General features: G+C 34.0%; 1 protein-coding gene across 1 annotated transcript in view; it reads left to right on the top strand.

Moving 5' to 3' along the window:
• Elp1 (elongator complex protein 1) overlaps positions 1 to 18,784 on the top strand; it is a 124,990-nt gene that overhangs the window by 84,251 nt on the left and 21,955 nt on the right. Inside the window, exons 22-27 of the mRNA XM_090370338.1 lie at positions 541 to 543; positions 1,933 to 2,072; positions 8,346 to 8,469; positions 11,889 to 11,983; positions 13,507 to 13,708; positions 16,312 to 16,373. Coding sequence (XP_090226464.1) covers positions 541 to 543; positions 1,933 to 2,072; positions 8,346 to 8,469; positions 11,889 to 11,983; positions 13,507 to 13,708; positions 16,312 to 16,373 — 626 coding nt within the window. The remainder of the gene's footprint in view (positions 1 to 540; positions 544 to 1,932; positions 2,073 to 8,345; positions 8,470 to 11,888; positions 11,984 to 13,506; positions 13,709 to 16,311; positions 16,374 to 18,784) is intronic.

Below are 18,784 nucleotides of genomic sequence, written 5' to 3'. Positions count from 1 at the left end.
GGATTGAATTAAAAGCATTAGAGGAAAAGGGGAACTGGGAGTTATGATATGGGCAGATATAAAGTTTTCTGAACAGTGTAAACAAGTGGCCAGGAAAGCCTATGGTACCCTATCAGTGATTTATCGAACATTATCCTGTAGAGATAGGAGGTCGTAATCCCATTGTATAAGGCATTTGGAATACTGTATCCAGGTATGGAGAGCTCATCTGAAAAAAGACATTGAGCTTCTTGAAAGGGCCCAAAGACAGGTGACTTGCATGGTGAGGTTGGCAAAAGGGTGACTGTATGTATGAGGAAAGGCTCCAATTATGTGTTCTACAGAGATTGGCAACCAGGCACCTCACAGGGGACCTGATTGAAGTTTATAAGGTTCTAAGAGGGTTAGTAAAATGAATGAAGGTGGAATTTTCACTGTTATAAAAATTCCAGAACTATGTGTCATAAATTCAAATTACAGGGGAAGAGGTTTAGACTAGATTGTAGGAAGTTTTCTTTTAGCCAGAGAGTTTTTGATTACTGGAACATGTTGCCTCTGCAGATAGTTGAGGTTGATGTTTGAAGAAATTCAAAGGCTAACTGGATAGTTACCTTCCTTCACAGAGAGGGAAGGGCATAATTTGTTGTTTCTTTTCTCTCTCTCTTTTTTTTTTTTTTTTTTTTTTTTGGCTGGTGCATCAAAAGCCTGTGGCTTCCTTGCACTATTTGGCTAATACTAAACCACTATTTTATCACAGATTTATATGCCATAAATATGAACAATGTATTAGCCAAAAGTTTTGAGAATAGTCGCAGAACAGCACTATCAATAATTCTATTTTTCCAGCTAGATGGTAATAGAATGTACCTTCACAGTGATTTGCCTTGTGTTTTGAAATTCTAGGTTCCATTAGTTACATATGCAAAGCTGTTTAGTGAAGATATGTGCAATTTGTTACAAGACTTTCTGCATTTTTTTTAAATGAGTTTGCACAAAGTTTTGTTTCTAGCTTGGTAAAACAGTTGCAGAAACAAATAACATGTTACAAACAGCCTTTAGAGAAGATGGTTTATCATAAATCACAAATATCAGTTGATTTTGAAGATTCACATTGTCCTGTCTGTCTGAAAGTTTTTGGCCAAGAACCAAATGCCTGTGGTCTCTCATTTCCTTTACTTTCTGGACCTTGCTCCCTGTGATTTTTTTTTTTTTTTTTTTTCCAATAATGAAATTTGAAGCTCAAAGGGAAGAAATTTGATGATTTTTGAGATTTGAGAAAAATTGCTGATAAAAAAGAATGTTGAATATGTTTCCAGTGACGGCAGAATCGTTGGGCTTGATGTGTTAGTCACAAGGGGAGTATTTTAAGGGGGGGGGACATGATGCAAAATTAGAGAAGTTAAATAACTCTTTGGATTCATTTAACTTAATAATATTAAACTGTTTCTGCATCATTCTCTTAACATTCTTATAACTTTTGGGTATCACCTCATACATAGAAACAGATGCCTGGTATTGAATAGTAACAGTTATGGTTATTTTATTAAAAAATACTAGATAATGCCAAATTTGTGCAAGAGTTTTCTATTCTTACTAAAAAACAGAAAGCCTTAAAAATTACACATATAATTAAAGATAAGTTAGGTAATTCAGTTTTGATTAAAAAAAAAAAATTGCTTGCATTATCTCATTTTTTGGATAGCACCACATTTAAAGTATATTAAATCCTTTAGAACTTAATTGAATTTATCAGTACAGCACAGAACAAACTATTGAGAAAGAAGGAAAGATAAGTACAATGATATAAATGGATTATATTTTTATTCATTGCTCAAATGATAAAAATTAAATAATCTCAACATTTTATAGAAAAAATAGTAACATAACATTGATTTGTGCAATTTAGAGCTTATCTCTGTTCTTCTTTCTTGTTTTCAGATGCTGAATTAAAAGGTGAACAGAAATATCAAATTACCTCTGATGATTCCTTGAGATATTTGCTCTATATGGTAGATGCTCAAGAATTATTTAATGTTGCATTGGGAACATATGATTTTGATATTGCAGTAATGGTAGCAGAGAAATCTCAAAAGGTTTGTTCTAGATTGTATATTCACCAGTGATCTAAAACCTTGATTTATTTTCTAAAATCTGTAATTTATCTTTTATGATCTACATACTACACTTCTTTAGTTTTGCAGTAATTATGTGGGCCTACCATCCATTTTATAAAAAGGTAAGACGTATAGTGTACAGACTGGATGAGGTAAGACGTTTAGTCTACAGACTGGATGAATTCTGTGTAATGCTTTCCCCCCCCCCCCCATTTGGTTCTATAATTAACCAGTTACATGTGGTGATGTAGGATTTCCTTCCATATATGTATTCAAATTAGCCTAGACATGCAGAAGGGAGAACCTCTAAGGTGCTTTCAGTCACTGCAATGCCAGCCATGATAGTATGTTTATATACAGCAATATTATGGATCATAGCCACAAAGGCACCTCCATAGCCAGGTGGGAAGAAGTGCGTAGCACACGCTTCTTGATTAGACCGGGGTTTGAGCCCATCACCACCAAATACGGAGGATGCGGAAAGGTCAGGGAATGACCACCACATATTCCCGGAGCAATATGGCCTTAGTTGCTAATGCCCCCAAAAAAATAAATAAATAACAATAAATAAATAGCCACAAAAAATGTAGCTAGAAGTGAATGACTGATCCCCTAAGATACAGAATCAGGTTGTACAGGTGCATAGCTGCCATCATGAATAGCAGTAGGCTCCACTATTGTACATTTAGTTCTCTCTTTGTGTAATCTAAGTCTTCTGAATTGACATAATGTCAGTGAGAACTTGTTCTCACTGCATCATTCTTGGCATATTATGAATCTACTGATTAAGAATGACTTGGCTTTACCACTTTTTATTTGTGTTTCTTGAGTTGAAAGTAACTGAGAAGCCTTAGAACTGATATTCCAGAACTCATAGTGGTAACTCTATTCTTAAACTGAGAACATCATCACCATATCTGGGTAAGACTCATCTCTGTGGCTCAGTATATCATTGCTTGCTCTTGAACGTTGAATCAACAGGATGGACTTTGGACACTTTTGCCTACTTTTGAATCGATTTACCTCATTCTTAGTAAGGTATTTTAAAGGTATTTTACATCTGTATGTCATATTGTATGTATGATATTGTAAATATATAGTGGGGTTGCCAAAATTTGGTGCAGATCACCTAATACAATAAACAAAAAAAATACTGCCTACAACATAAAGATGCCTATATCAGTGATCAGAAAACTGAACATCTGAAAAGATTAAAGAATGGAAAGGAGCTGGGATAGATTTTATTTTGAAATAAAGACAGTATTGTTAAGCTTTAGATCCAGTATGCTTAGTAGAAACATTGCAAGCTAGTGGGATCAACATTGTGGTGAGGAGCATGTTTTGTTAGGAGATACTAAAACCACTGATGCCTATACACTAATATCCAAACATTAGACCAATCACACAACATAAGCCAAGCATGTTCCAACATTCCAACATAGTAACCCTTCACTTTTCTCCCACTAGTGGCCATTGGAGGCTGATATGAACCCGTTTCCTTTTTTACTACCTGTAAATTGTGGAATACAATCCAGTCTGCATGGACGTTCCTCTTGTAATCTTAATAAATTTAATAAAAAACATCACGTAGGCTGAATTAACTATTACAGAATGCATGCTTATGGTAGTCGTTGCACACTATTTTCAACAGAGCATACTATACTCTGCATGGATAATATCCAACCATGCAGCATTCGTGTGGTATGTATCCTAAGATATATACAGCCGGGCCTCACATAAAGCAAGTTCAATTAATGTGTTTTTCAGTTACTGCTATTTGAAAAAATTATACCACTTTTCACTTTACACTATGCAAATTTCCAGTTAATGCGATCTTTTTTTATGTGATAGTTGAAAAAGATTTGAATCACGTGCTAAGCTTACCTCATGTCAGGCAGGCAATAAACAAGCATTTGCCCACTCCCCACCTCAGTGTGTTCCATCCATCATCAAAAGCAGACGTGTTACTTGTTTGTCTCTCTCTAATAAAGTCACATGCAGACTTGCATTTAAAAATTAGAATTTTTAAATGCAAAAAAAAATTTAATTTTTAAATGAGCCAGATGAAAATGTTACCACAAAGGAGATACCGGTTCTTTTTACCATTATTTCCTTTGTAAAATCTTCACTAGTTGAAATCTTTTGTATCACAGAGAACCTCAAACAAAAGGTTTCTCTGCAATATTTATTTTGCCAGGGCCTAGAGAAGCTTGTTATCAGCTATTGGAAATTGTATGATGAAAAAAAGAAAGCCAACACTGTTCAAATATTTCTGTAGCAAATAGTTTCTTAATTGTGTATTTTATGCAGTAAACATTTAATTCTATAACTATTTTCATTACCTTTTACATGGTATACAGTTAATATAGTTTTCATATTGAAACTAAAATTTTTGCAAATTTTAGTCTAATTTAGAATTTAAAATATTTAATGGTAAACCATGGCTTTCTATGGGGAAGGATATGGATTGATATATAAGGATAATGAACGATATGGATGATATATAAGGATAATGAACGATATGGATGATATAAAAAGCATGAATTAATCCAAATATTTTAATGCAAGTTTAGTGCATTAATTGACATCAAGCTAAAGTAATTTTAGGTAGGTGAAAAAAAAGCACAAAAAAAAAAAAAAAAAAAAATACTAGTTATCATTCACATTGAACATACTTTGTACTACTTCGAGCAGCCTTAAGAACTTCAGCATCATTTTTCATTTTCTCAGAAAAATCTAAACAATTATCTTTAAAATTGAAGTAGATCATTAGTTCGCTTTTTAAGAGTGAAACTGAACATATATTTCACCCATCCCTCCACTTCGAGTTCATTACACTAAAAATCTTTTCTGAATTTGCCGAAGTCCCCAACACCAAAAAAACATACGAAATGACCTTGAAAATATTTGAAAACTTAAAATCAACACTTTTCAAAATGAAATGCTACCTACGCCTGTGCGGAAATCCACTACTGCCATTACGAGGCATTGAAAAATGAAAATAAAGGACAAATTATGTCCTTTCTGGGTTTCAATAAAGGACAAGGACAGTTTGGCTAAAATAAAGGATTGTCCTTTGAAATAAAGGACGTCTGGAAACCCTACCTAAAAGCTTCATTGCTACCCAAAGCTGTAAGAAATCAAACAGCATTGAAAATTTTAGCTTCTTCCCCATGTGTCCATCAAATGACTCCTCTGAGGCCTTTGATTCACTCAGTTAAACAATGTCTTGAGAGATTATACCTTCAGCAGCTCTTTCTCGTCAGAGGATTCTAATTTCGAGCCAGCTACCATATAGTGTTAGGGTCAGGACACCACCTGTGGTTTCCCACATCTGCACCATATGTATGCTGTGAAGAAATACAGTACTACTGTAAATGCCAGAAAAGTGTTATGTGTTGAATGTGTATATAATAGTAACACATGAAATTAGCAATCGCATTCTGGCCCGTGGGCTGTAAGATCGTTGTCATATTGGGAGGCAAGGAGATTGCCTTTACCATCCCATCAGCTAACTCATCAAGGATGTCTGGATGATCTGGAGTATTGTCAGTGATCAGCAATAATTTCTTTGCCAAATTGTCCTTGCTGGGGTAAACCTTGACTGCAGAACAGAAATGGTGACAGAACCACTTCTGGAATAAGGTCCTGTAATCCAAACTTTCTTGCTTGACTTCCAAACCATAGAAAGCTTAGCTTTCACAAAGCCTCTCAAAGCTCTTAGTTCTCTGAGTGTTAAACAAGTGTCAGTTTCAATTTGAAGTCCCCAATGTCATTGCCTCCCAGAAGAGTTAGTCAATTCTCAGATGGCTTATAACCTGGCAAGTTGTTCATCTTCTGAGCATCATCTTCCAAAACCATCCCATTTCATCATGTTGAAAACTTGTTTAGGACTGTCCACATTCCTCAATAATTTAAACAAACAGGTGATGTTCTTCCATTGCTATATCAAGACCATGACGTGCAGACAGATGAATTCCAATCCTCAATTTAAGTTTATTGAGCCAGCCCTTAGTTGCTGAAAAGTTAATGTGGCAATTTGTTTCATCCACCTTGAGATTGTCAAAAAAAATCTTCTTAGCCATCTGTCTTATCAAAGTGCAATTTATTTTCTGCCTTAGCTCTCTGATCAGAAACCCAAAGCAGTAATAGCTTCTCCACTTTTAGGAAAATATTTTCTCTGGTTCTTGAGCTTTTAATTGTGCTAGGCATTGCTAATTTTGCAACATCTTTGTATTTGTGTGTATAAGCTACAATTGTTCTTACCATTGTGGACATTATTTCCTATTCACATCCAATCAGCTATTTGTTTGCCAGCTTCAAAATCAGCAATAATTCTCAGTTTCCTTTCCAGAGTGGGAACTACCCTTGGTCTCTTAACTTTATCACATGACTTTACAGACACAGATACCGAGTTGGTTGTAAAAATAAAGAAATAAAATGCAAAAAAAATCAGCACTGAATTGGTGTTTGAAAATCTCTTACTAGGTGTTCCTGATAGACTGGCACTGCTGAGCAATAGGAAATGACATATATACAAATAATGAATATAACTAATAATAAATATAACAAATAACAGAAAATTCATTTTGTGGCAATTTTTGTAATTAGAAATCACGAGGCTGTCGCATTGTCACTGGATGCTATATGCTGACACTCGAGGCTTTGATTGTTTCATTTTGCCCATTTATAAACTGTCCTGTATATTAGTTTCTCTGTAAATAGTGAACTAGTTGGAAGTGTGTTTTCTACAAATGTTTACAATTTTAAAAGTATATTTTAGTATACACAAGTATTGCTGTTTAATATTTTTATGTTAAGTTTTATATTGTGAAACTGCAGTAATGTTTTATTTACCATTTTGCAAAACAGCAAAGGCACTTTCTTGTTATTTAAATCTTAGTTCCCAAATGAATGTACCATCTTTTTAACCAAAGTGTGAATTGAGTGACAAAATAATTTGGGGACCCACTAATTTAAACTATGGACATACGTGACAGTATGAGTGGAAACATGGCAGTGGATGTAAGAAATGGCAGGTAGGGTGGCTGGTAGATATCGAGGGCCCACTGTACTGCTTTATCTTGCCCCATGTGATTTTTTCATATTCCCAAACCTGAAAAGATATTATTTTGAATCACTTGAAGACATTCAGAGCAATATGGCAGTACTGCTTAAAAAGACTTCCAGAAAATGATTTCCAGCAATGTTTGCAGCCATGGTAGATTAGATGTGTATTTATAAAGTCAGTAGAACACTTACAGAGTGTTAGTGATAGAATTTTTTTTTATGGAATTAATCTGAGACCTTCTAGGACAGGGGTGGGAAAAAGGTGGCCCACGGGCTGGATATGGCCCGCAGGACTTTGAAGGAGCATACAAAAAAAATTCTGTAGCCCAGTCTAGTTAAAGAGATTTGAAGTGTAAAATAGGTTTGAAAAGCACCAGGAACTATAAAATAAAGATAGTTTGTCTTTATTCCTAGAATTCTACTCACCCTTCAAATTCTGAAGGGTGAGTAAAACAATTTCCATCATTAATTTTAACAAAAAAAGATATCAATCACAAATGACACACTCCAATCTTCAAGTGGACTCGACTGACGTAGATAAAATAGTAAAGGATAATCTTCGATATCACAGATCGCATTAAGTATTTATAATAAAGCTTATTTTTTCAGCAGATTGCCTTAACTTGTTTAAAATTTGATATTATCTTAAATGTGTGTTTTTTTAATTTGTATTATGAAAAATAAATTCTATAAAAAATAAATTGTTTACTTAATGCCTTTTTTAATTGAATCTTTCTTAAAAATATCAAAATCAAATTTCTGCATAATTACATAGCTTAGCTACAACCACAGATTGTTACCACAAAGCAAAAGGATTTAATTTTTCTGTTCAAAGAAAAATAAATCTGGACTGATACAGCTAAATAATTGTGCTATATTTAATTATATGATGGTATACAACGATGCTGCACTATTTTACGTACTATATTTTACATATGCAAACACACTTAATGAAAAGAGGAGACATTGGGGAAGTTTTCACACACACACAGAGATAGGTGACCGACCTGCAAGGAAAAATAATTGCCCATCCCTGTTCTAGGACCTCCTTGCATTTACTATAATCCATATCTAGATGATTAAGCAATTTGTTTAAAGTGAGTTTTAAAATTTACTTCAACTTGACTATAAATTTACTTTAAAAATGTTATTACATTAATAACAAAATCATTATTTACTTAGGATCCTAAGGAATATATTCCTTTTTTAAATGAACTTCAAGAATTAGGCGAAGATTATCGAAAATATAAAATAGATATGCACCTTGAACGATACAAAAAAGCGTTGAACAACATCAGTAAATGTGGTAAGATACTTTTGAATTTTATTGTTTTTATAAATGTCTGTATTCATTCCTTAAGTAAAACTTAGATAATCATTTTTATCAGGTTTGATTATACTTAACCATTTTAAGTTGTAAGCCATACTAACAATAAAGGGCATATATGTTTTTATTTTTATTATTAAGTATCTCAAATAGTGGGAGGCAAAAAATATAAATTAAGATATACTGAATGCAAAACAAAATTGGAATGCCAATAATATATTTTCATCACGTATTAAGAAATAAAAATTTAAAGTTTCAAAATATTAACCTGTGCCAGAATATTCTCAAGAAGCATCTAGAACTGATTTGAAATGGATGACATGATTAAATAAATTGTGATGCACAGAATGTGGCTGAAATTGAAACTATTTAAAAAGACCAGCCACGCAGCCTTTTAATTGGTTACTATGAGGAAAATTGGCAAAGAGTGCATAAATGGATGTTATAAATTGATAGTTTACCCAGTATTTCCAGAATCAGAGCATAATTTAATAATACATATGCTAGTGTTTTTTTTTTTTTTTATAATCTTGAGATTCCACATTAGAAGTTATATACTCTTAATAATCCACATGGTGCATTTCTGTTCACTATGCTTGAAAAGTACATTGAATAGATAATTTTGTATTGGTTTTAATTAAAACATAAATAACTCTTCATATGTTCTACTTTCTGTTCATCTTTTGTTAATTTCCAATTCTTGTGATTATTAAAATTATGCAATCTTTACTAGATTATTTTTTAATGTTTTTTCTTTAATAAGATGATATTATGTTTACTTGTACTGATACATTACGTTAGAATAGAATAGACATAATAACAAATATTTATTTTAAAAATTATGTATTCAGATTTGTTTTTCACAAGAAAATTCAACTAGTGTCCACTATATATTATTTGTAAGTATTGCATACTATATTGAGAATAACGTAAACGTGTTACAGATTCATCATACAATGTCACTGTTACATTAAACTCTAATATTGTTTGGTCATCTTGTTTGCCTTAACAGTGGAAGGCTAATGCAGATAAGTTTGATATCGTTAACACATTCGCTGCCCATGTATCATAGTCTTGGCGCACCATAGCCGTAGTTGCTAATGCGCCAAAAAAATCCAAACAATCAATCAATCAGCCCATGTATCATGTACAAATCATCTATATATGTTGTAAAGCAAATCTATGATCTGCATATGACACCTCTGTGTTTAGCAGCTGGTGGTAGAAACTAATAAGAACAGTGATGAAAACATTACTATGTTTCGAATTCCTTCAAAATTTATATAAAAAGGCAGTTTAATTTTTTTATTCAAAATGATAATAAAGTAAGGTAAAATTTGTAAGTTATAAGTATAAATAATTTTATACGCTTATCAGTATTAATTACCAGTATATTTTTATCAGTATATTCATGCCTTAAAAATCTGCAGATAAAAGAACCACTAGATGGCAGTAATCACAGTATATTGATTTAGGATTTACTCAAAGATGTGACCACCATCAAGGGTAAAGGGAAGGGTTTTTGTTTTCGTAAAGGTGACTACAGTGGGACCAACTGATGATGTTACCATCAGCAAATTCTAAATGGGAATTAATCATAGAAACTACTAAGCTTTTCATACCAACCAGTATGCTACTGCAACAGGATCTAGAAAAGTTTGGCAGATGGACTGATGAGTGGCAACTGAAATTTAACATTGACAGATGCAAATTACTGCATATGGGTAGGATTAACCCCAGATTAACCTACAAACTGTGTGGTACTACACTCAGGATAGTGGAAAATAAAAAAGACCTGAGGATAATTGTGCAGTTAGATATGAAGTTCTCTGAGCAGTGCAGCAGGCTGCCAGGCAGCACATGGGGTTGTGTCAATGATATAGGAATTTTGCTAGCAGTTATTAGGTGATTTTTCCATTGTATAAGGCAATGGTCAGGCCACAGTACTGCATACATGTATGGAGGCTTAATTTTAGGAAGGATGTAGAGCTGCTAGAACAAGTACAGAGAAGGGCAACGAGACTGGTGAGGGGAATAAAGGGGTGCTCTTCCCAAGAAAGGCTTCAGTTCTGCAAATTGCAGCATCTGGAGACTAGACACCTGCAAGGTGATCTGATTGAGGTGTTTAAGGCTTTGAATGGGTTGAGCAAGCTCAATGGTGATGGGATTCTTCTTCTTGCTCAAACTACACAGGTGAGGGGATTCAAATTCAAATTGAAGAAGAATGGTTGCAAAATAGATGTGCAGAAGTTTGCCTTTAGCCAGCAAGTGGTTGATTACTGGAACAAACTTCTAGCTGTTGTTGTGGAAGTTGATAGCTTAAATGAATTGAAGGAAGAACTAGACAAATTATTGGAAGGAATGAATTGTTGAAATGGGGGGGGGGGGGTTGGCTGATGCTATATAAGTTTACTTTCTTGCATCATTTGCCACTGCTAATGCTAAATATAAATAAAATCACCTTGCTCAAAATTTATTATTAATATATAAATATTAAGTAGTAAATCAGATATTCAAATTTTCTACAAATTTCTTGGAAACAAACTAAACAGTGTGGTTTATTACAGACTACACATTGTGTATTTATCTGCTGTGCTTATTTGGCATGATTTGTGGCCCAATTACTTGATCATGGATTTAAAAAGCAGATATTTTTGATTTCTTCAGTGGAATTTGCAGAACTTTTAAAATTATCTTTGGAGTTATCGCAACATAAGTAATTTTAGTCATCGTTTTCACAGTTTCATTTACCAGTTCTTCAATTTGTCTTCTTGTAACCACTATGACTCTGTTGAAAATCGTAAAACAGATGAAACTCTTTAAATAACACTTCTGAATCCATAACAAAATTGAGGATAACTGTTTTAAAAAAATAAATAAATAATTGTGCATCATATTGAACAGTAGTCAGTACTACAGCCTGTGCACAGTACTAAGTACTATAAGTTTTCTAATACCTTTCATTTTTGGGGTTTTAATTTAAAAAAAATGATGCACAGTACTGTGCAAATGCCTAAATACAATTGATCTATGACCACATGATGAACATTCAACAAAGAATGGTCTCTGATTATTTCATTTCTTATAATCAAAATATATTTCCTACAGCTAACTTTATTGTAGAAACTATTTTATGATTTAACACAATTCATTCCTAATATAGATTAGTTGATGCCTTGTATCATTCCCAGTGCTTCCAGGTTAATTGAAGCACTCAAATTCCCATGGGATATGATGAAATCTCTATATGAATCATAAACTAAATTGCAACTTCCAATAGTATTGTATTGTTTTTAATCAGTATTGTTTCTAGTCAGACAGTAATCTAGATTAATTTTATTTTATAGTTGGGATAATTCTGTTAATTTCCTTTCTAACAAGGTTTTTTTTTTTTTTAGAACAGAATTTTGAAGAATGCCTAAATTTAATCAAGTCACAAAGACTTTATACAGAAGCACTGCATCTCTTTCCTTCTGGTTCAAGCTGTTTTAAGGTAATTAACTTATTTTAGTTTAATAACTACATCGTTTTTAGGATAATAGCCAGTAAGTTTAGACAATGTTAATTAATGAAATTATAGAAAAATCTGATGGTACTAGAGTAGATGGTACTACACTGCTAATACTTTGTTAATACATTGATTGCATATAGGAAAGATATAGTGAAGAAAATATAAAAAACTAAGTGACTGAACTCATAAAACTAGTGTAACACATTAGGGCAAGCAAAAAAACATCTTGGATTTTCCCCAACTTATCATAAACATTAAACAAAGTAGCAATGTGGAGCCTGAAAAATAAAATTATAAATGGATTAAAAATTTCTGAGAGCTGTGACCTTGGCTTTTGGGATGCCATCAGTTCGGCAGTGAAGCTACTAAATGGATTGAAGAAACACTGGATTAAAAAGTATAACCAGGCATGTTTCATCATGTCACTCAAACTGATGCCTGGAAAGGATATGCTAGATGATCTCCACACAGAAGAGAATTCAACAGGCATGTTTGCATTAAGAATGAATGGTAATTTTGTGTTGTTGAAATATTTTATGGCTACAGCTTCAAATATCTGCAGATGTTTTCTTGAAGAGAGTTAACTATTAATTTTGCATTATTGATATTTGGAAGGTGATTTTCAGAAGTGCAATGTTGTGACTGTATTGTTGAAATATAATCTGAAGGTAAGCTAACTTTAATAATGAAAGTTTTAGAAAACTTTGACAGGTCATACCTTGTTCTAGTGCTACTTATGTATCTGGCATTGCAATCCTCTTGGCAGGGAATTATGTAAACAATATTTTAATCATGTATTGAGGTGTTATTATTATTGCTATTTATGATGCATATGGGCCTATTGCATATTTCCCAGGTGACACTTCTAATAGTTTAAAGGTTGCTGTTATAATACTTAATAAAAATTCAGGGCAAAAGCCTCAGCCTGCAGGAAAATTTATAGACATAAGTTAGTACAAATGCGTCCTGTCCATACACAATAAATTAACCAAAGTTATTATAATGGCATTGTTTCATTATTTCTCATGGTGATGAATCCACCAAGAATAAATAACAGTAGTGTTCTGTATTGGGGAAGCATTGCTTATTCGACGTGTAACCGAATAGGCAACTCATTGTGAGGCATTCACAATATGAGATATAATGAAACAATGCCACTATAATGGCTTCAGTTAATTTACTGCTTATAGACATGATGCTTTTGCCCTGAATATTTTTATTATGTATGAGTATACTACTAAATACCATTTGCCATCTGTCATATTGTGGACTTAATTTCACCACTGGGTTGTCAGCTGTTATACCATCAGAGTACCTACTCACCCACCCACCGATGAAGTGCCAAATAGCCCTGAAATGGCCATCTGGGTGGTGGAAAGTTTATAATTTCATTGATTTAGTTTCATAATAAAATTATATTAAATGAGCATTCAGTATTCATTACTTATTCTTTGTGTCAGCATTTTTTATTTTTTTTTTTAATTCATTTTTTTTTTATTCTGTAGGAAACATGGAAAGCTTATGGGGACTATCTGATGAGTAAAAATTACTTTGAAGAAGCAGGTCTGATTTATTCAAGATGTGATGAGTTTGAGAAAGCTCTTGTTGCTTATCAGCAGAGTCAGAATTGGCAACAGGTTATCTGCAGTGCACTCAAGTTAAATTATTCATTGGAAAGATTTACTTCATTATGCAGAAATATGGCTGGTAATTAAGAGTGCTTTTAAATTTCAAATTCTACATTCAAGAATATCATTATGCATTAATAATAAAGAAATTCAAATCCATAAAGCTTCATATTTATGATAACTTTATTGTCAATATGAAATTATTATCAAGTTCAAATAAGCTTAGTAAACGGTACTCACCTTAGATAATCTGCAGTTGTTACTTGAGGTAGGTGTCTAGCATCCAATAAAAACGAAGTAAGTTCTAAGTAAATAATATAATAAATACTACCATAATTTCCAGTGAAGACATCTTAGCATCTTTTGACGTTGTTTCTTTATATATGAATGTACACTTACCATTTACACTACAAGCCTTACGAGAATTCCTAACGACAGACAATACTTTAATCAACCGCACCCCTCTCTCCATCAACAATATCTTAGAACTTACTTCGTTTTTACTGGATGCTAGACACTTCCGGTTCCATAACCAAATATTTCAACAAACATTCGGCCTACCCATGGGTCTAGGAATTTCTGCCCCCTTATCTGAGATTTATTTAGCAACCATAGAAAACCAAATACTACAGCCTTACCCTTCAGGGATTAAACTATATATACGTTATGCAGACGACATACTTATAATAGGAAATAGAACTACAATTGATAATCTTTTTATTAAATTCAACTCAATACATGATAGACTGAAATACACACTTGAAACAGAAGTTAACAAACAAATCAATTTCCTTAACCCCACAATATACAAAACAGGCACCAAACTGGGAACCAAGATTTTAAGGAAAAATACACACACAGGTAAATATCTACACTTTGAATCACACCAACCACTTAGCACAAAAAAAGCGGTTCTTTATAACCAAATTTACAACGCTATTAAATACAGCTCTTCACAAGATGACTTATCTGTTGAACTACAATATCTTAAAAAAAAGTTCATGTCCAGGAAATACCCATTCCAATTAATCCAACACATTATTTCCGTCACCAAAAATAACACCAATAGTTCACCCAAACACAACACAAAAGGGAGCGCGCACATCATTCTCCCTTATCACAGTAGTCTCGCCAGACAATTCCGTCAAGTGTTCGCACTTCGCAGGCACTGACATTAAACTTATATTTTCCTCATATAACAAACTTGGGTCACTATTTAATACATACAAAGAAACATATAAATACCCAATAAATGACATGAATAATATTGTATATTTAATCAAATGTCAGCAAAATTGCAATGCCTGCTACATCGGAAGCACCACTACCAAGTAGGGTTCCACAAAAACCTCTAACACACGGGCTTATTACCATTACAACAGTTTCAGAACAGGGCAATCCAGTACCGAGCTTACACTACACGTACATTCCCACAACCACACCCCTTTAGTTGATTCAGCCATTACCATCATAAAATTAAAGTCTAGCTACAAAATTTTTCAATATGAAGCCCTTATGTGATGGCAGAATGGTTCTGCCATCACTCCAAATTAAATGTCATAAATGCGAAACTACCCTCCAACCGTTCCCCGGTCTGGAATCTCACGCACCTAAGATTCCCGGCGCCTCCGTAGCCAGGTGGGAAGGAGCAGCAGTGCGTAGCACACGCTTCTTGATTAGACCGGGGTTCGAGCCCGTCACCACCAAATACGGAGGATGCGGAAAGGTCAGGGAATGACCACCGCATATCCCGGAGCAATATGGCCTTAGTTGCTAATGCTCCTAAAAACCAAATAACAAACAAAGAAACAAACCTAATATTTCCGCATGTCACAAAGAGCATCACAGGAACCTAGAAGTTCTTTAAAAACAAGCGTTCTCTCGTCACTTAGTATTGCCAACTGAAGACGTTAAAAAAACGAAAGTCAGTCATTATGACTTTTGGCTTCACTGGTTTCATATATTTTAATCAATTAATTCTTCAATGACAACCATGGACGGAGTTGTGCACTTCTACTTCCTTGAGCATATTTTAATTCCGTTTTTAATTTTTAATTCCATATCCTTACTAATTAACTCATTTAAACTCTAAATTATTCAAAACCTCTTAAACCCCAAAATTATTCATCCATCCTACCTCAAGTAACAACTGCAGATTATCTAAGGTGAGTACCGTTTACTAAGCTTTGCTATTTGAACTTGAGTCCAATCATATCGGTACTTTAAGAAATCCTATAACTTATCTAATTGTCAAAATTATTATCAATATCGAAAATGCTTGTACTCTTGCTATATGCATTAGTAATATAAAATTTTTGTAACTTGTCTAGTTTTCAATAACTTTTATTGAAAAGTTATTGAAATATAGAATAGTAATGATCCTCATGACAACAGATAAATATTAGTGCCTTCTCCCTATAAAAAAAAATATTGCCTGAAAACAAGATTATGACTTTCCATTTTCCCAGAGAACAGAATATACAAAACACACTAAGGTCAGTATGGTGAACTTTTTGTCATAACGGTAGTTACTATAGCCATACAGATTAAAGTGTTATTGGGAAAATTTTTTTTCTCTCTGTTATGAAGTTAATTTTGTCCATTTTGAGTTTAAATTTTGATTGAAATTATTTTGTAAATTTTAGTATTGTCCCTTATGATTTCTTCATTGTTATTTTGCAGAAATACTCAAAGAAAATAAAAGATATTCTGAAGCAGCATTATTATTAGAACAGTATGTTCAGGTAAGTTTTTTTCAAATTAAAAGAAAAACTTTTTTATGCTAACAGGACAGTAATGATTTTCAGTGTTGATATCACTTTTTTTCTGCTATTACTATATGATAATATAGATTATGTAAAAAGGAAGTTTGCTTTTACATATAAAAGAAATTTTCAGAACAGTAATATTTAGCAGAACTTCTTGATTTATGATCCATTATTTAAACCATATGTTTGCAATAAAATTATATATATAAGCACCCTGATCCAAAAATTAGCCACCTGTGTAATTCTGTGTAATCCTCCTTTGGCACAAATCACTTCATGAATTCTCATTGACTATCGCATTAATAACTATTTAAAGGATTCAACTACACCCCTTATATAGTTTATTTCAATATTAGGCTATTCTGAAAACAGTTGAGCCTCATAATTCGTTCAGGTTTTGTGGATGTTGTAGTGTTTTCACTTTCTATTCAAGATAGTCCCATACATTCTCTGCAGGATTTAAATTTAGTAACTTGGCTGACCAATTTAAATCCCTACCTTTCTCTCAGGTTTCATATGCCAGTTTAAAACAACAGTTCCCATAAACTGGACAGTTGTCATCCTGGAATACAGGAGTAGTGAAATCATGAGTGTCCCTCGAATGTTGAGCAAAAGGCACAACCTGATCATCAGAATATTTGTGTAGCCACTCTGGTTCATTTTGATTGGTACTTCAAGTAGGGGACTCAATTCATAATAGTTAAAGCATCATTAATCCACCACCAGCTTGTATGTCACTTTGCACAAAAGTCTGGATGAAATGCCATTGCTTCTCCTCTGGACTTGGTGCTTGACACCATTAGGGTATAGCAAAATGCAGATTTGTCAGACACATCACTGCTTTCCAGCCACCAGCAGTCCATTTTTATGCCTTTTTAGCCTATATTAGCCAGGCTTTTTTATGCTCAGCTATTAACAGTCTTCTTTTTGGGCCTTACTCCATGTTATGCAATTCTCTTCACAGTGTTCCTCTCAGAAAATCAGCTGATGAGGTCCTTGGCTAACTGCTTGTTTGAAATAGTTTCTCGTTTACTATATGTGATATTCATCACCAATCATATTCACTTGGTACAGACTTTTAACCCCAATTCTACCACTGATTTCTAGTTTATTTAAAAACTCTTAATGCGGCTCTTTCTGAAACACCAGCAAATTCAGCTATGTCTTTAACAATATGCCCTTTAGACTTGCCAAATGCTGTTTACTCCTTTTTGCCAGTCGCTACCATCTTTTCCTCACCCCATCTTTTGTGGTAGAAACCCTTTCTTCTTCAGTCACAGCTGGGAACCTGTAAATAGAGAAAAACAGGTTAACCTTATACTCTTATTTCAGTATTGTAAGCAAATAAACATAGAAGATACATATGTTCAACCTGTTACATGTCCTAAAATACCACAAGTGACTACATTCTTGTCAGTACCATTATTAATTCTCACACACACAGAGTGCCCACTTTATTAGGTACACCTACCTAATAGTAACTCCCACTTTAGCCCTTAGACCAGCTTATATTCATTATGGCATGGAGTCAAGGTGTCAAAAGGTGCCAGGGAGTGCTGCTCCATGTTGACTCAATTGCTTCCCACATTTCTTGTAAAGTGGATGGTTGTGGATCTCTACACCCAAGAGCTCATTCCACTTCATCCCATGAGTACTCAGTTGGTTATAAACATAGTGACTGTAAGGCCACTGCAGTGGGCCGAATTCGCTTTCCTGTTTCTGGAGCTGGTTCTGTACAGTTCTGTCCCTATGACGTGGCACATCCTGTTGGAAGAACATACATTGCAGCCAGTGAAGGAATGCACCTTGTTGGAAACAGTTTACAGGTAACCTGTGGTATCCAATTGTTGTTCCACTAGTATCGAGGGGGCCCAGTATGCACAAAAAGCACTTCCCACGCCATTACTCTGCAACCATCAGCCTGTCATTGTTAGTAATTCATAATAATTAAAGCATCAAGTGTCAACAATGCAAACATTGCTGTTTTCATCATATTCTGGCCCTCCCATCAGCATGAAATAGCAGAAACCAGAATTTATCAGACCAGGCATCAATCCTCCATTGTTTGTGTTCTGGAGCCCACTGTAACTATACCTTCTTGTTTTGTAGACTAATGATTATCCCAACTGTTGGAATACTTTACAATGTGTCTAATGGCTGAAACCCAGCATGGGTCCATAGGCTCATGCTGTGTTTGCCATGTCCTCCCATCAGCATGGAACAGCAGGAATCAGGATTCATGAACCCAAGCTATGTTTCTCCAATCTCTACTGTCCAGTGGTCCAGTCAGCAGACCATTGTGAGTTTGTTGAGAGGTCAGATTGAAAGGATTGACTACCACATACCTTCAGACAGGGATGGACAGAAATTTAGACAGAGCTCTAAGG

The sequence above is a fragment of the Mastigoproctus giganteus genome, chromosome 3 (genome assembly GCF_048544385.1).
Source record: "Mastigoproctus giganteus isolate SK-2022 chromosome 3, ASM4854438v1, whole genome shotgun sequence".
In the NCBI taxonomy this organism is placed as follows: domain Eukaryota; kingdom Metazoa; phylum Arthropoda; class Arachnida; order Uropygi; family Thelyphonidae; genus Mastigoproctus; species Mastigoproctus giganteus.
This window is presented reverse-complemented; position numbering and strand designations above follow the sequence as displayed.